Consider the following 15,160-nt stretch of genomic DNA (forward strand, 5'->3'; position numbering starts at 1 on the left):
GGAGGGCCGGTGTCCTGCAGAGTTTAGCTCCAACTTGCCTCAACAACCTGAAATTTCTAGTATGCCTAGTAAGAGCTTGATTAGCTGGTTCAGGTGTGTCTAATTGGGGTTGGATCTAAACTCTGCAGGACACTGGCCCTCCAGGACCGAGTTTGGGCACCCCTGTTCTAGCAAATCTGAAGGCCTTGAATGGCTGGTTGAGGTGTTTAGGGTTGTAGCCTTCAAGGAACAGGAAATTGACAAAATAATAATGTAGAAGAAAAAAGTATGCTAAAAATAGCATTGACTGTTGTTTAAAAAAAATCTATATACACAATGTTCAGGGGAAAATAACAATGCATCATTCCAATGATGATTGGGCCAGAGTTGGGAAGCCCAGATCTAGACACATACCCCCGGTTTCACAGACGAGGCTTAAGCCTAGTCCTAGACTAAACTGTAAGTCTGAGGTTTCAACTGAAATAAACTTGCTCTGACTGATCTTAAAATATATCAGTGCCTTTTTGTCTTGTCTCAAGATGCACTCCAGTAATGTTTTTTTCTAAGCATGTTTATAAAAATGACTTAAATGTCCTAATTGAACTATGGCTTAATCCTGGCTTAGTCTAAACCCTGTCTTTGAAACCGGGCCATAGTGGATCAAGTCTGCTAGATTCAACAAAGTTCAAGATACACTGAATCTAGTAAAACGCATTTAACGTTCACATATAGTCAATAAAAGAAAATGAACTAACTACCGAAAAAACTACTTGATACTTAAGGAAATTTTAGTATAAAAGTATATATTTCTTATATTTTAGTATAAAATGTGATTTGTACCTACTACCCTGTTACTTAGTTCATTATATTTTGCAGACTGAGTAGGTCCTGTAGTGTAAATTACATTGTAAATTGAGTTCCATAGAGCCAGTCACGAACAACAAAGCTTATTGGCGATTTAAAACGTAATGGCAAATAAGCTTTCCAACTAATGTAGTAAATTTATCTCTGTCACACATTTCCTACATTGTCCTGCACAATCGCATCTACACCTCCAACAAAGAAAAACCCTGGTGGTCCCCCTCCTTCATAGTTCCTCATGGATCCAGTACAGTGCATGTTGACCATTTTGTAGTATTGTGATGGCACTGTGTTCATATAGTTGTACATTTATTCAGTCTGCATATGAGGTTGTTCATGTTTTGCATCTAAATTCTCTTCAAAGACAACCTCAGCAACACAATGTTATTGTACACTGCAGTACTGCTTAAAAAGTTGAGGCAAACCAGAAACAAGTTTACCAAATAAGCCAGGTTTATTTCATGTGGCCTGACTTATTTTGAACCAAATCAAATGACAATAAGTCAGACCAGCTGAAATAAACCTGACTTATTTGGTAAACTTGTTTTAGTTGATGTGACTGCTCTATAAAGGTTTAACACCATTTTTACAATATAGGTCTAATGGGGTTGTTTTTAATTGGTTATTTGTCATCCAGGAGACCCTTTCACAGTACACTACTTTTATAGAGTCCACCTGGAGCGGCCTCAGGTTAATTGGTTTATTTAGAAGAACAATCCTGAGACGGGATTTCTCCAACTTCGTTTCAGGACTTTAGGTTGTCCATTCGGATAAGCCACTGTAACACCTTAACTCTTTGATAGGTCTTTTAATTAATAGGGTTTGTCTGAGGACATTAGTAATGGTTACACAGAAAAATGTACTGTTCTTCTCAGAAAAAACATCCTGTTTATCAATTACAAAAAAATGAGAAAGTACAAAATACAAATCACAACAAAGACTTTTCACTTATTTAGAGGGATTGTTCACCCAAAAAGGAAAGTTGTGTTATTTATTCACCAGACTGTTCCAAACCTGTATGAATTTCTTTTTCTGCAGAACACAAAAAATTATTTTGTAGAACACGGTGAATCAAACAACAATGGAGCCTATTGACTTCCATTGTATGGACAAAAAAGTGATCAAATTATCTTTGTGTTTCACAGAACAAAGTCATACAGGTTTGGAACAGCACGAGGGTGAGTAAATCATCACAAATTTTCATGTTTGAGTGAACTAACATACAACATTTTCAAACATTTCTAGACTCATCCTTAATTATAACAGAATAATTAGAAGTAAACATTTCAAATGGCAGATTTACTCACTTCACACAAACAGTTTAAGGCAGAGGATGCAAATTTTAAACGGTGTACTTTTCTTCCCCTTGTCTTTGAGATTTGTGATAGTGTGTGTAACTACTGTACAGTTCATTGAACACTTCCTTGACACCCATTTGAAGGGTGGTGTTCAAAAACTTAATGTTTTGTTCAACACAATGGTCCAGGATACAGTATATACCCTCTGTTAGATGTGCCTTAATTTCTGGCTGAAGCGTCACCTAGGAAATAAGAAGGAAACTCATAGTTAGAGTATACAACGACAACAATTATCTGCAATGGGATTGTTAAGTGCAGTAACATGAGTCTCAGCCTAGTTAGAGGTCAAATGCATGTCACACTTGTTGACAAAAACAACTGGCTCTCAAATCACACTGGACAATGTGTTTCTCCTTTCAAACGCAACCTCTGGTCTGTTAGAATAGCATTATTGCCAAGAGTGCAGGACATCGGATCAGTCCCAGTGCATCAACTCTCAAGCTATAATTGTGTGGTTTAAGATTTATGACACCGAGAAGATTCCTCTAGAATATTTTAGCGAATATTGGCAGGCAGTTCACGAGAGCAGAAAAGACAATTTCAGGAAGCATTTGAGTAGAAATTGGCATGGGCATGTGGCAGATAAAAACTGATAATGACTAGTGCCTCACCCTCTGCAGTTCACTGACATATTGTGCAACAATGAATGAAGACAGGACTGTGAACTCTTCCGCAGCACTGGCAATATGAGTGTACATCCTCTCCACCAGCATGGCACACTTCAGAAGACTCTCTTTGTCTTTCTCAGAAGCTGAAAAAAAGAGAATCACAAAGTAATTGTAATATTGTAATTAGAACTGTTAACGCATGTGATTAATTATGCTTAACGCCGTTGGTGCATTTAATTAAAATCTAATAATTAATCTGATTCAAAAAACTCAGCATGACCTCCATAAGACACGTCTGTAAACCTTTAGACAGGTGTGTATATATCCATTTACATTTTATGTTTGATATTCCAAATTACTTAGGGCACCTTTAATCGGAACATAATAGGTTTGAAAAATCACAAAAAATACCATTTGTATAAGAATTCTCTTATGCACACCACCACAAAAATAACTATAAAACAAAAAATAACTAAATAACTTTAAAATAACTTTTGTATTTGAATGACACGATCCTTCAGAAATTATCCTAATATGCATATATGGGACTCAAGAAATATTTCTTATGATTATCAATGTTAAAAATGCTTGTTCTGCATAATATATTTTATGGAAACCATGACGATTTTTTTTTCAGGATTCTATGTTTAATGGAAAGTTCAAAAGAACAGCATTTATTTGAAATACTTCTTTACACATGTAACAATGTAAAAGACTTAACTGTGACTTTTAATCATATTAATGCGTCTTTACTTAATAGAAGTACTAATTTCTTCAAATAAATAAATAATAAAAATCTTAAAAAACGTGTTAACCACCAATCATTAATATTAAATACATTTTAGATTATAAATATGAATCCTGGTTAAATCTTTTCAAAGCCAGATTATCTGTCAGACATAAGAGTGAGCATCAAATTCATGTTTTAAGAAAGCACCATAAGATGATCAATAAGACTGAAATTGCCTCACATCATAATACATTTAAGTTTGGACCAAACTTTGATGTCAAATATGAAAGTCTGAGAAATGAAGAAAGACTAATGGACAGAGAAAAAAAGGCTTTAAAATCTTAAGTCATAAAAAGAGTTCTCAATTCAAAAAGGATACGCCTTCAGTGCTAAAATGTGTTGAGCCTCAAGCTTCGGGATCAAATTCAAACTTCTTTCTTCATGGAATTTTTTTCTCCTTCACTTCACTTTGAAATTCAATCCACAGAGCCACAGTCTGCAAGCATCTGTCTCTGAACACGGCTCAATGATGTGCTTGTCTCATTAGGTGAATCATACCTCAAATAACATCTTTCTGCACAATAAATGAATTCAGTGCAACTTGTAGATGGGAAAGTATCAGGAGACATATGGCTCTATTGATACTCAATAAATGAAAACTCATCTCTTTCGGCAGTACTTGACTTCATCCTAAACTCAAAAAAAAAAAAAAAAAAAAAAAGTTTCCCTATATCTTTCTCTCCACCTACTAGCTTGTACTTATTTGAACAATGACTGAGACTTGGTGTTACGAGCACTTCCTCTGTCTGACTGCCTCTTCAAGATGAATCGCTTTTTGTATTCCCCAATTGTAAGTCGCTTTGGATAAAAGCGTCTGCCAAATGACTAAATGTAAATGTAATGTAAATGTAAATGACTCATTGGTTGAGAACAGGACACTTGTACTATGTTACAACTATGGGATGAATAAAATACTAACAGCCAGGAGAAACTCAGCATTGACATTTACACAACTACGATACCCTCCATTTATCAATTAAATAGGATTTAAGCAACAGCGGGTGAATAGATATCTCAATATATGGTTCAAATATTTGGAGTCAATAAGACATTTTGAAAGAAATTCATATTTTAGTCATCAAGAATGCATTCAATTTATCAATAGTACAGTAAATACAATAATTGTATTTCAAATAAATGCTGTTCTTCTTAATTTTCTATTGAATGTAAAGACTGGCGGGGGGGGGGGGGGGGGGGGGGGTTCACAGTTTCCACAAAAAATATTAGATAAGAAGTGTGACACTTGCTGAAAATTCAGCTTTGCCATCACAGGAATAAATGACATCTGGAAATATACTCAAATAGAAAATAGTTATTTTAAATGCAGCCTTAGTGAGCATAAGAGATTTAACTGTACATAAGGTTTAAATAAACAGTTCTGAACGTGGCTAATATAGGTATGCTTACCTCTGTCAGAGTCAGCCCGCTGTCTGCCTTCATGCATGACTGATGAAACCAAGCGATAGAAGCAATTCAGGAAGGTAGGAGAAGCCTTTAACATCACCTGCAAACATTTGAAGCTTTCAAAACTGGTGCAACGCTGGGCTTAGTGTAAAATCCAAAATCCTTTATGTTTATCCAATGAATACAAAAACATCTGACCCTGAATAAATTTTTTTAATAGAAGATTGATGTATTAGTTGAATCCTAGCAACTACAATATAAACAAGATAATAGTGATTGGTGATTTTTCACTTTTTATTTGGCCATTAAGTTTTCTTAAAAAAAATACAACGTCCAGTTGTTTTGTTATAATGTGAAGTATGAGAGTTTTAAAGGGATATTTCACCCCAAAATTGGTTGAACTATCCATTTAAAGGTTTGCTACCAGCAACTGTCTGGTTACCAACACTCCAACAAAGAAAGAATCTCATTCAGCTTTGGAACAACATGAAGATGAGTAAATGACAGAATTTTCATTTTTTGGATGAACTATGCCCTTAAGACAGATGGATCTGATTTACACCTAGTGGCAAAAACAAATAAGAATTGCCAAGTTTGAATTTACAGGAAATAAGTTATGTGGACAATTCAATGAACTGATTTAAATCTCTGATTCAACATGCAAGTCTCCTACTTTCACTGGCAAAGCAACCTGTACACCTTGAAGTCTTACACAGTTCCAATATTCCTTACCTACCAGACACTATAAGCTCCTTTCCCCTCAGGATTTGTGGCAACTACATGCTAATTTTCACTCTTAATAAGTGCAAATTAAACGCCTCTCTAGGCCACTGTAATATTCACTCCTAACATCAAGCAGCATTAGCTGTAATATACCTATTTGCATAAACCTATGGAAACATCAGCATTTTCCAAAGCATCTCAGAGAACTAATTTACCAATTCGGCTTAATGTAACATTTACCAAGACATCCACTGTTTTTAAAGTGCACAATAAGAGCAAATTACTATAATTTACTCAAAAAAAATAAAAAAATAACTGAGTCTGAGTAACAATGCTTTTCATCTCAAAAAATTCCATGTCATACTGTATTTACTAACGGATATATTATGCGTTTACTAAATGATATATTTGTATTCTTTATTCATGCTTTGGGATTCATTTTTCCTCTGCCAGACAAAGTATGTTGGGTGTGCTCATGAAACAAAACCCTGAAAGCCACATTAATAAAACATTTTCCCAACGCAAGGGCAGATAAACAGATGTCAGAGACCAGTCTTTAAAAAACTGATAGCATCTGGCACAGTTTCTACCTCCATGGCCTCTGGCTGATTGTTTAAGTCAATTTAAAACATATAAGGATATAATTCAAACTTGAAAGAATAAAACAATAAAATGTGTACCTTTTTATGGTACATTTTCTTCTGCCCGTTAAGTTTAAGCTATTATCTGTCTCTCCCTCCAGTCCCAGGATACTCACCTGAGGGTAGCAGTGGATAGTTGAAAACAAGGCTTCATGGATGGCCTCAAAAGCAGCATGGTAGTCCTCCATGGAATGACTGTCGAGAGGCACAAACTGCAGTGCACCCAGAACCACAATCACATGGTGTGGGTTCGAGATCTTTGCTTCACCCTGCCGGAGCAGGACAGTCAAAGTCTCGAGAGTTGGTAACGTCAGCGCACGGGTCAGAGAAGGGATCTTGCTGGACTCCTTTATAACAAACTAAAAACAAATTGAAAAAAACAAAATACATTTAATTGTAATGTCTCTCAATATCAAGTAAAAAAATATGTGAAAAGAAAGAGACCATAATGCTATTAGACACACAGTCTGGGGTCAGTTAAGAGTTTCAATGTTTTTGATAGAAGGCTGCATTTATTTGATTGAAATATTTCACAATACAAAATATTTGATACAGTAAAACAGTAATATTTTTAATATAAAATATATTTTAAAATGTAATTTATTCTTGTGATTGCAAATCTGAATTTTCAGCATCATTACTCCAGTCTTAAGTGTCACACGATCCTTCAGAAATCATTCGAATATGCTGATTTGCTGCTCAAGAAGCATTTCTATTATTCTTAAATTTGAAAACAGTTGTGCTTCTTAATATTTTTGCATAAACAGTGATAAAAACAATTCCATGATGCTTTTATGAATAGAAAGTTCAAAGAACAGCATTTATTTGAAACCGAAATCTTATGTAAGAGCTCTTAGAAACCAGGCTGACATTTCCCAGAAATCCTGCAGACACCTTCAAACGTAGCACAATATCAGTTCACTTTCTAACAGAATACTTTTCAACCGATCAGTGCTATAAAATATTAATCACAAAAGTGACGATTACAGAGCTTGTTCTATATTTGTGTACTAGTATAGATGTGTGTACAGCATAAGGTTAACAAAGCTTCTGGTTGCTGTGGTGAACTCTGCTGGCGGCAGCTCTAGTATGTCAAGTTCTGACACTGAGAAGAAAAGTGCAGTGATAAAAGTAACCTGACAGGCACACACACTCCTTCTCTGAGTGAACTCAGTGACATGACAAGACTTTGAAAACCTGACTTTTCCAGGCAGATGAATTTTAATGCTAAATCAAGACGAGAGAGAGTCAGGCCGGTGGGTGAGGTATGTGATATGTTTTACAAAACTAGCTGCATGGTGTTTCTCACTGCCAGCCAACTCTCTAGGCGCCCTTAAAGGAACATCACAGGCTCAATAGAAGGAAAAATGTATAGTATTTATTGCATAATGTCCCTAGGTTTTTATTTAAGCAAGAAGTCCAGGAAATTATTTATAAAGGAAGTAAACAGTGCCATGCAGTTGGAGGGTTTAAAAGTGGAAACGTGAGCCTCATGTTTTTTGTTGAAGCACTTCTTCCTTGTGTGTTAATTAAACTGTAAAGTTATCTAAATTGAATAAATGTTTTTCTTTGTTCTGCATTTTCTTGTTCCTGGGTTTACTGGCTTTAATCTTGTTTAAGGTTTTTTGGAAGACAATACTTCCCTCAATTTGTCTATCAGTTGTTAAATCCTAAACATCCAATGTCCAAAGCTTATGAGAAAGTTTACACAAAAAGCAGGATATCATGATGTTTTTCTCTTAAAAAGACAATTGCATTAAAAAGAGACTAGTACAATAGAAATGCATGCGTGATTAATCTTATTCAGGAAAAAAAAAAAAAAAATCAAATGGGAAACAAATTGAAAACATGTACTGAAATACTTACAATGAGAGTAGATATGATTTGTGGGGTGATGAGCCAAAAAGCCTTTGAGCAATGCTCTGGAAACTGACAGCCGGCAAGCAGCTTTATAAAAGTTACTGTGGACAGAACCTCCTGTGAAAGAAAAAACAAAAAACATAATCAATGCATGCTACAAATATGGTTAGAAACTCTTATGCTTTGAGAAAGAAAAAGCAAGGGATTTTGTAAACTTAAATCTTTTTATGTCAACTTCAATCATCCAGAAAAAAAGACACACAACGAAACTGGTGGCAGACTTTTAAATATATGACTTAAGGCTGTCATTCAATTAAATAACGATGGTTAATCATTATTAATTCATTTTTAAGCAAAGAAAACCTACTAATAGACCTTTATGTGATTATTAGTTTCAGTAATTTGTCTGAATGACATTCATAGTTTGAGTTATGCAACAACAAAGACAGATCCTATTTCCCAGACTAACGATGAACTATTCTCTGCAATAATTCAATAATTTTCCAACTCATTATTGACCTAATTGTACATGCATTAAGATGTTTTTGTCCTCCACTGGTGTTTGCATTTCACTTTAAGTCAATTTCAATTATATTTAAATTTCATAATATTAAGAATGCAAATTACTTTATTATGTGTCCTGTCTGGGTTTTAATCCCTAATAAATTTACAAATATTGCCATTTACTGATAAGTGGGCACTAGGGACTATGTTCTGTAGATTTTAAAAACTGAATAAATGTGTTAAGCCTGTAAACAAAGGAATGGCATTATGTAATAAATTCACAGCATGTATTAACTATTGCACTATATTATTACACACAACAATAAACACTACGACACTAAAAGAATCTTACAGTGCAGTGGCCTCCTTCAATCTTTGCTGGCACAAGTCCCTCTCTGAGTATCAGCAGTAATAGATGGAACTGCTCTTGAGAACAGCTGGACACCAGCTGATTTAGAAGCTCCTTTACTGGCCCCTCCAGCTCCTTCACGTCTGACAATGACAACCACGTTCCTGATGAAATGATTGACAGACTGTTTACAGAACAGGCAGAGGGTACACAAAAATTTAATTTGAAATTGAAAAACTGACCTGACAGCAGCGCATGGATACTCTGCAAAATCTTAATATGGAGTTCTTCAAGATCTGTCGCTTTGGTCTTTTCCGCAGCCATGTAGAACGCAGAGAGATAGTGAATTGATGAAATGCGGAAGTCCATAGGGCGGGGTGCCGGGGTTAGTTCCTTTAAGATCTGCTGGCAAAAGCTCTGGTAGAACACCATGTGGGATATTTTCTTCTGCCCATTATTTTCAGAGATTGAGTCTATTGCTAGTTCACTCCTGATCATGATTGTTACCATTTCAACAGAAAAGGACTGTATCTGTCTACTTCCCTTGTACATCAGCATAGCCTGTATGGCTGGCTCCATGACAGAAGTGGCCTTCTCTAACAAATGAGTCAAAGTCTGATCCAGCTGTTTGTTCTTGCCAAGGCTTGTGATCATTTCTTTGCATAGAGTGCTTAAAGTTACCAGATGGAGTTGTAGCGAGCAGAGATCCCCTGCATCTACAGCCAGAACTCCTGCGGAGAGGTTACTTTCAACCATGAAGGAGGTAAACTTCTCCAGATTGAGGAACATGCTGCTCTTCCGGTCGATTATGATCTGAATTAGGGACTGAATGAAGTCTTGCACTGACTGAAGGAAAGACAACCAGATCAGGCCATCCAAACCCTTGAAGAGCCCCTTGCTGCTCCGAGAAAAGAGGGAAGTCATAGTTGCCTCTAAGAGATTACTTCCATGAACAACTTTCAGGATCATTTGAGAGTTTTTAACCACCAGCAGTGAAGTCATAACATTAAAAAGCTCTTTGAGCAATCCAATAGTTGCAGAGAGATCAATGCTTTCTTCACACTGAACACAAGAAGTCAGTGTGAACAAAATCAGAAAAAGTTCTGAATAGTCTTTAGAGGACATTGCATTTCCATTCAGGACACTTGTAACTTTGAGCAGCTGTTGTAATTGATCTGCCTGTTTTTTAGATAGAGGTATGGAAGAGCTCATTTTGACAGAGTCTAACATCTCCTGTCCGATGGCTATTAGTCTCTTCACGTTTGTTTCTTCATCTTCAACTCCAACCATTTCCACACAAGGTTTCAAAAACGAAGGACTGACAAACTGAATGTGTGATGAGCCACGCTGTCCAAAAAATGCCTTGATGATGCACTTTATCACTGCAGAAAAAATCTCAGGGAGCTCACAAAGAACAGGACTCTCGAGTAATTGCCTGGATATTAAGGAGACAGAGATCCCAGTGTTCTCCAAATTGCTTCCAGAGGCATCCAAACTCTGAAGCAAAGACTTCAACATGCATTCTGCAAAAACAGATATGTCATTTGGTTCAAGATAAGGGGCAATTAATGGAAGGTTGGAGGTAACAAGAAACCAGCGGGCTGCCATATAAGTGTTGGCATTAACAGTACAAAATTGAAAGTCCCAGATCTGGTTGGCGTCAAGCATCATTGAAAGTTCTTGCCTTTTTAGAATGAACTGAGCCATTTTCTGTATCTCTGATGCACCTGATGTTTCAGTAGATGGTTTGAGCAGGTGTACCTTCAGCTTGTGGAGCGCAAGGAGATTCTGTAATAATTTACTTAGTGGACTGTCCATGTCCCCTAATGTCAGGGCTTTGTCCACTAAAGCGCCACTCTGTGAGGCAGCCGGCGATGTGTACTTAGAACAGTGAATCTGGAAGAGCGTATCCACCTCAACCAAAGTATGAGTAAGCAGAAGGGTCACCTCTTGGACCTTCTCCATCCAAGGACCTTCGGTGACAAAGTTCTGCTTCAACAGGTCTTCAACGACCTTCAGCATCTCCATCATAAGATTCTGAGTCTTCTTCACGATTGGCACTGGGGTGCTGTTGTCCAGGGTCTTAAAACTGAAGAGTACAGCGTAGAGGAGCAAACTCAAAGAAAACACTTTCAGCGCCAAATCCGATGTTTCATCTTGGATGTGGGGGAGAAGATAGCACTGCATCTTTTTTAAAATGAGCCAACAGATCTCGAGATTTTGGCTCGGAGGATTGTCTAGCAAACACTGATTCAGGGCCTTTTGTATCGTTTCGGGCAACAACGGCGGTCTCAATTCATCCGCTGCAGGCCGACACACAACATCAAGTAGCTCTTCTATAAGTTTAGGCAGCTGTCGGAGTTTGGCATAAGTTTGCAAGACGGCAGACACGAGTGCTTCTCTGGCTTTCCTAACACGTACTTCCATGTTGTCTGCATCAACCCACACAGCTGAAAGGAGCTCATCTAAATCTGGCTCCAGTATATGGTGATTCAGTGCAAGCAGAGCTCTGAGACAGCGGTACCAAGCTGGGATGCCCATCTGGGTATTGTTAAATAATAGGCGAGCCAGTTTCCTGTAGAACTTCAATTGCACCTCTCCGTGTTGTATTCTGTCTGCAGCCACATTATAGATATCACCAGCCAAACAGGAGTTCAGGAGGTTCTCCAGGGCAAGTAAAGCAATACCCCAGTTCAATGCACTAAATTTCTCATCAATATCCAGTTCATCTGTGAACCCCAAAGCAGTAATGAGCTTGGCCATGAGGTGGAAGATGACTTGCTTGTTTTCTCCCCCTTTACAAAATGAATCTAGGGCAAATTTAAAAAGCAGAGTGAGAGAGTTTGATTTAACGGCATAAAATAAAGCCTCTTCCTCTTCGTTAGTTGCTTGGACATTAAGTTTCAAAAGGATCATATTGACGGGGCCTTGTAAGCCCTTTCCCACATGGCTCTTTCTGGTCCCAGCTTTATCCTCCGATGGTAAAACTTCTTCCTTGTAGCACAGCAAATGATCAGAAATGAAGAGCGCTGACTGAAGAACAGAGTCCACTTTGTTCCGGATTTCCTTGCTCAGATGGTGGCGAATCTTGAAGTCATCCTTCTCAGTCCATACTCTAGTGTTCAGTAAGTGTCTGAGCAGGAGAAGAGGATGAAGAAGGTGTGCTGTTACCTGGGAAAACACTCGGTTGGAGTTTGCCTGCTGTTTCTGCACTGTTAGGTAGGTGTTGAGAACAAGGAGGAGAACCTCAAAGACTTTGAGAGAGAGAGGCTCCTCACTTTTTTGCTGCCTGAGCTGCATGCTGGACAAGCCACAGAGTCGACTCAAGAGCTCCACTAACAACTCATACTTAGCAGTGTAGGTCACGGAAAGCACTGGGGAGGTCAAGATGCCATGGCAACAGCTGAGAATGGTGTGGAAACTGACAGATTCAGGATTGAATCCTGAAGAACAATCCAAAATCCTGTCATTGATAATCTAGGATAAAATAAAACATATGATAAATGCAGTGCTCGTTTTTACATAGTTTTTTTTAGACCAAAAATTTTTTAAAATTTAATTAATTCATATTTCTTCATACTATATTCATTAGTTTTGGTCATTTTTCGTTTGCACCGCACTCTTCAATCACTTGATCTTTTAATTTTGGTAGGTCAATCTGTTAAATTACTTAGTATAGGAGATCATGATCCTCACTCACAAGAAAGGCTTTGCTCACGGAGGAAGGCTTTGAGCCGAAACGTGTCTTTTCCCATCAGTGATGAATGTAAAATAAAACGTAGAAGACTGTTCTCGTGATTACTCTGTACTCTGATTAAAATGACATCTAATTTTAGCCATCAAAAACTGCATTGACGAACTTTAATATTTTATATATTAATTTAAACATGTATCAACATTTAACAAAAACAACATTTAAAAATTGTCCTTGTTGCAAATACTACATTAGAGTACACTATTTTTATACATTTTTGTGAATTCTTTGTTTTAATTATTCTGTGTCTGTGTCTTAATGTATTGTTATAGAAAAAGTGCGCATTACGACTTTATACGTGTTATTTGAATCAATCATATTCTAAATCTTTTTTTTTTTTTTACATTTACCTCGCTGTGGTGGTATTTTTAATCAACAGAACGTTTTAGATAAAAGTCTTTAAAAATCATCAGAATATGCATCGTCTTTGATAACGCTGACCAAAAATCTTTACTAATATTCAAGCTATATTGATGAAATTAACATAACTAAATTAAAGAGACTTACAAATGCAAATAATACAAGCAGAAATTAATTATTATTTAAAACAATGGTGTTACTATAGGTATATATATATCCAAGAGCACATTTGAGACCAAGTGAAATTATTGCAAAACTGAAGTACTGGTAAATACCTGTGCTAGTGTGAGACGAAGGCTAATGGTTTTTCCCTGACTCAACACATTATGAAGCTTCCTGCTGTGAAGGATATCATCAAGGTAGGTCCATAAACCCACCACCACCTCCGAGGGTATGTCCACTTTCTTATTGTAAAAACCAGTGAGGGCATGACTTGTCCAGTCAAACAGAACCTTTGATAGGGAAAGAGGCATCAATGTTTGAAAAATATTCATTTAAAAATATTACAGTACATTTGCTAGATATATCCAGTTAAAACCATTTTATACTCTCAAAAATATGCAGACTGAGTTTACATCAGATAAATTACCTGCTCTTTATTAGGAAGAAGGCACTGTGTTGATATCCATGCAAATCGAGCAAGTTTCAGTTTATCTGGCCAGGGTGTGCGAGGGTTTTTCAGTTTCAGATGGATGCCGGAGTAAATGGCAGCCATTTCTAAATAAGTTTGTGTCTAAAAGAACAAAAACAGAGATTATCATGCTGTTTACACATATTTAGACCAATTAAATATCAATAGAAGGTTGACATTAGAGGTAGACAATCAGTCTGACAAATGTATTAACCAATATTCACACCTTACAACTTAAACAGTCATCTAATAAATGACACTGTCTGAAAAGATGAATTACTCCATTGACTGGGCTAAATCATTAAAATAATTAAAAAGACAAAAACTAAAAATGGCACTGTTTGATAGCCTATAAAGAGACCAGAACCCAACAACAGTACTTACAGGTATTGTAACTTATTTTACTTTACTTCCGAAATAACAGCCATGAAGTTCTTTAGGTGAGAAATCTGTAGTTTTTGAAGATGAAAATACATAATCGTATATAAAACATTACATCTCGATCACAAAACTATCTAGCATTATTATATACTGCAATGCTATAAACACCAATAGCATAATAATTATAATAATTTATTACCATCATTATTATTACTACATAACTAATTATTATGCATAAACATTCATTTCCTACATCAATAGTCACATAAAATCATACTAAAGTAAACTCTCTCTGTTTGAAAATCATTATAAAGCACACCAGCAGATGTCTGGCGAATCATTTCGCGAAACAACCTCAACAAGCGTGCTAGATTTTATTGAATAAAAAGGACCGTGGTATAATAACTGTTATAGTAAGCGATTTATAATGTAATGAGATTATAATGTAATGAGATTAATCTAAAATACTTACAATCTCATCGCACACGTGTTGTCGCTGCGGAGTCTGCAAAGACCTCTAACCTCTTCACTTTGACACCAGACAGTAGTAATCGAGAACGAGCATCAACGCTTGCGGATGGAATAAGCATAATCAAAGATACCATAATACTGGTTCACTGTATTGTAACAAAATAAAAGTGTTTATGTGGATTGCCCGGGGAGCTATGTTCAGTAATGCTTAAGACGTCGTCTTTTGACAGTAAAGTTTAGAACATATAGAAAATGTATACCTAAAGTTACCTTAGCAAGACGACTTAACGTTACCTTGTGACCAAAGTAACCTTGACATTACAGCAAGCTACACATGATAATGAAGTCGAAATATCTGTCACCCGTAATATGGACTGAATGAAAAGCAGACAAAAGTAAACCGATGAAACACTTATTTAACAAGTGCTCGGTTAATTAAACGTTTGACTTATCGTGTCTGAGAAAAGTTTCGTCAGAGCTAATAGA

At 36.6% G+C, this 15,160-nt stretch overlaps 1 protein-coding gene across 4 annotated transcripts; it reads right to left on the reverse strand.

Annotated features, from left to right (window-relative positions):
- Positions 1-1,630: 1,630 nt before the first annotated feature.
- Positions 1,631-15,129, reverse strand: urb2 (URB2 ribosome biogenesis homolog). Of its 4 annotated transcripts, XM_079440115.1 has the most exons (11): positions 14,676-14,749; positions 14,207-14,271; positions 13,781-13,924; positions 13,467-13,643; positions 9,320-12,554; positions 9,081-9,241; positions 8,231-8,341; positions 6,481-6,723; positions 5,004-5,100; positions 2,810-2,949; positions 1,631-2,380 (listed from the first exon to the last, which is right to left on the reverse strand). In XM_079440115.1, exons 3-11 carry the CDS (start codon positions 13,904-13,906, stop codon positions 2,183-2,185), a joined length of 4,488 nt encoding a protein of 1,495 aa, XP_079296241.1. In that variant the 5' UTR covers positions 13,907-13,924; positions 14,207-14,271; positions 14,676-14,749; the 3' UTR covers positions 1,631-2,182. The 4 variants fall into 4 exon arrangements, with proteins under 4 accessions (XP_079296241.1, XP_079296242.1, XP_079296244.1 ...); XM_079440116.1 differs by lacking the exon at positions 14,207-14,271 and having other exon boundaries at positions 14,676-15,129; XM_079440118.1 differs by lacking the exon at positions 14,676-14,749 and having other exon boundaries at positions 9,081-9,220; positions 14,207-14,293.
- Between the last annotated feature and the right edge of the window lie 31 nt (positions 15,130-15,160).

This window comes from Barbus barbus, assembly GCF_936440315.1.
Source record: "Barbus barbus genome assembly, chromosome: 18".
Taxonomy (NCBI): Eukaryota; Metazoa; Chordata; class Actinopteri; order Cypriniformes; family Cyprinidae; genus Barbus; species Barbus barbus.

What these genes read in the sequence shown, in the direction of transcription:
- urb2 (XM_079440116.1), bottom strand. Translation starts at nt 13,906, where the DNA reads ATGGCTGCCATTTACTCCGGCATCCATCTGAAACTGAAAAACCCTCGC. An exon ending in TTCTTCCTAATAAAGAGCAG is followed by an intron (nt 13,644 to 13,780) that starts GTAATTTATCTG and finishes TCCCTATCAAAG; the next exon opens with GTTCTGTTTGACTGGACAAG. An exon ending in ATGTCAGTGAACTGCAGAGG is followed by an intron (nt 2,381 to 2,809) that starts GTGAGGCACTAG and finishes CTTATTTCCTAG; the next exon opens with GTGACGCTTCAGCCAGAAAT.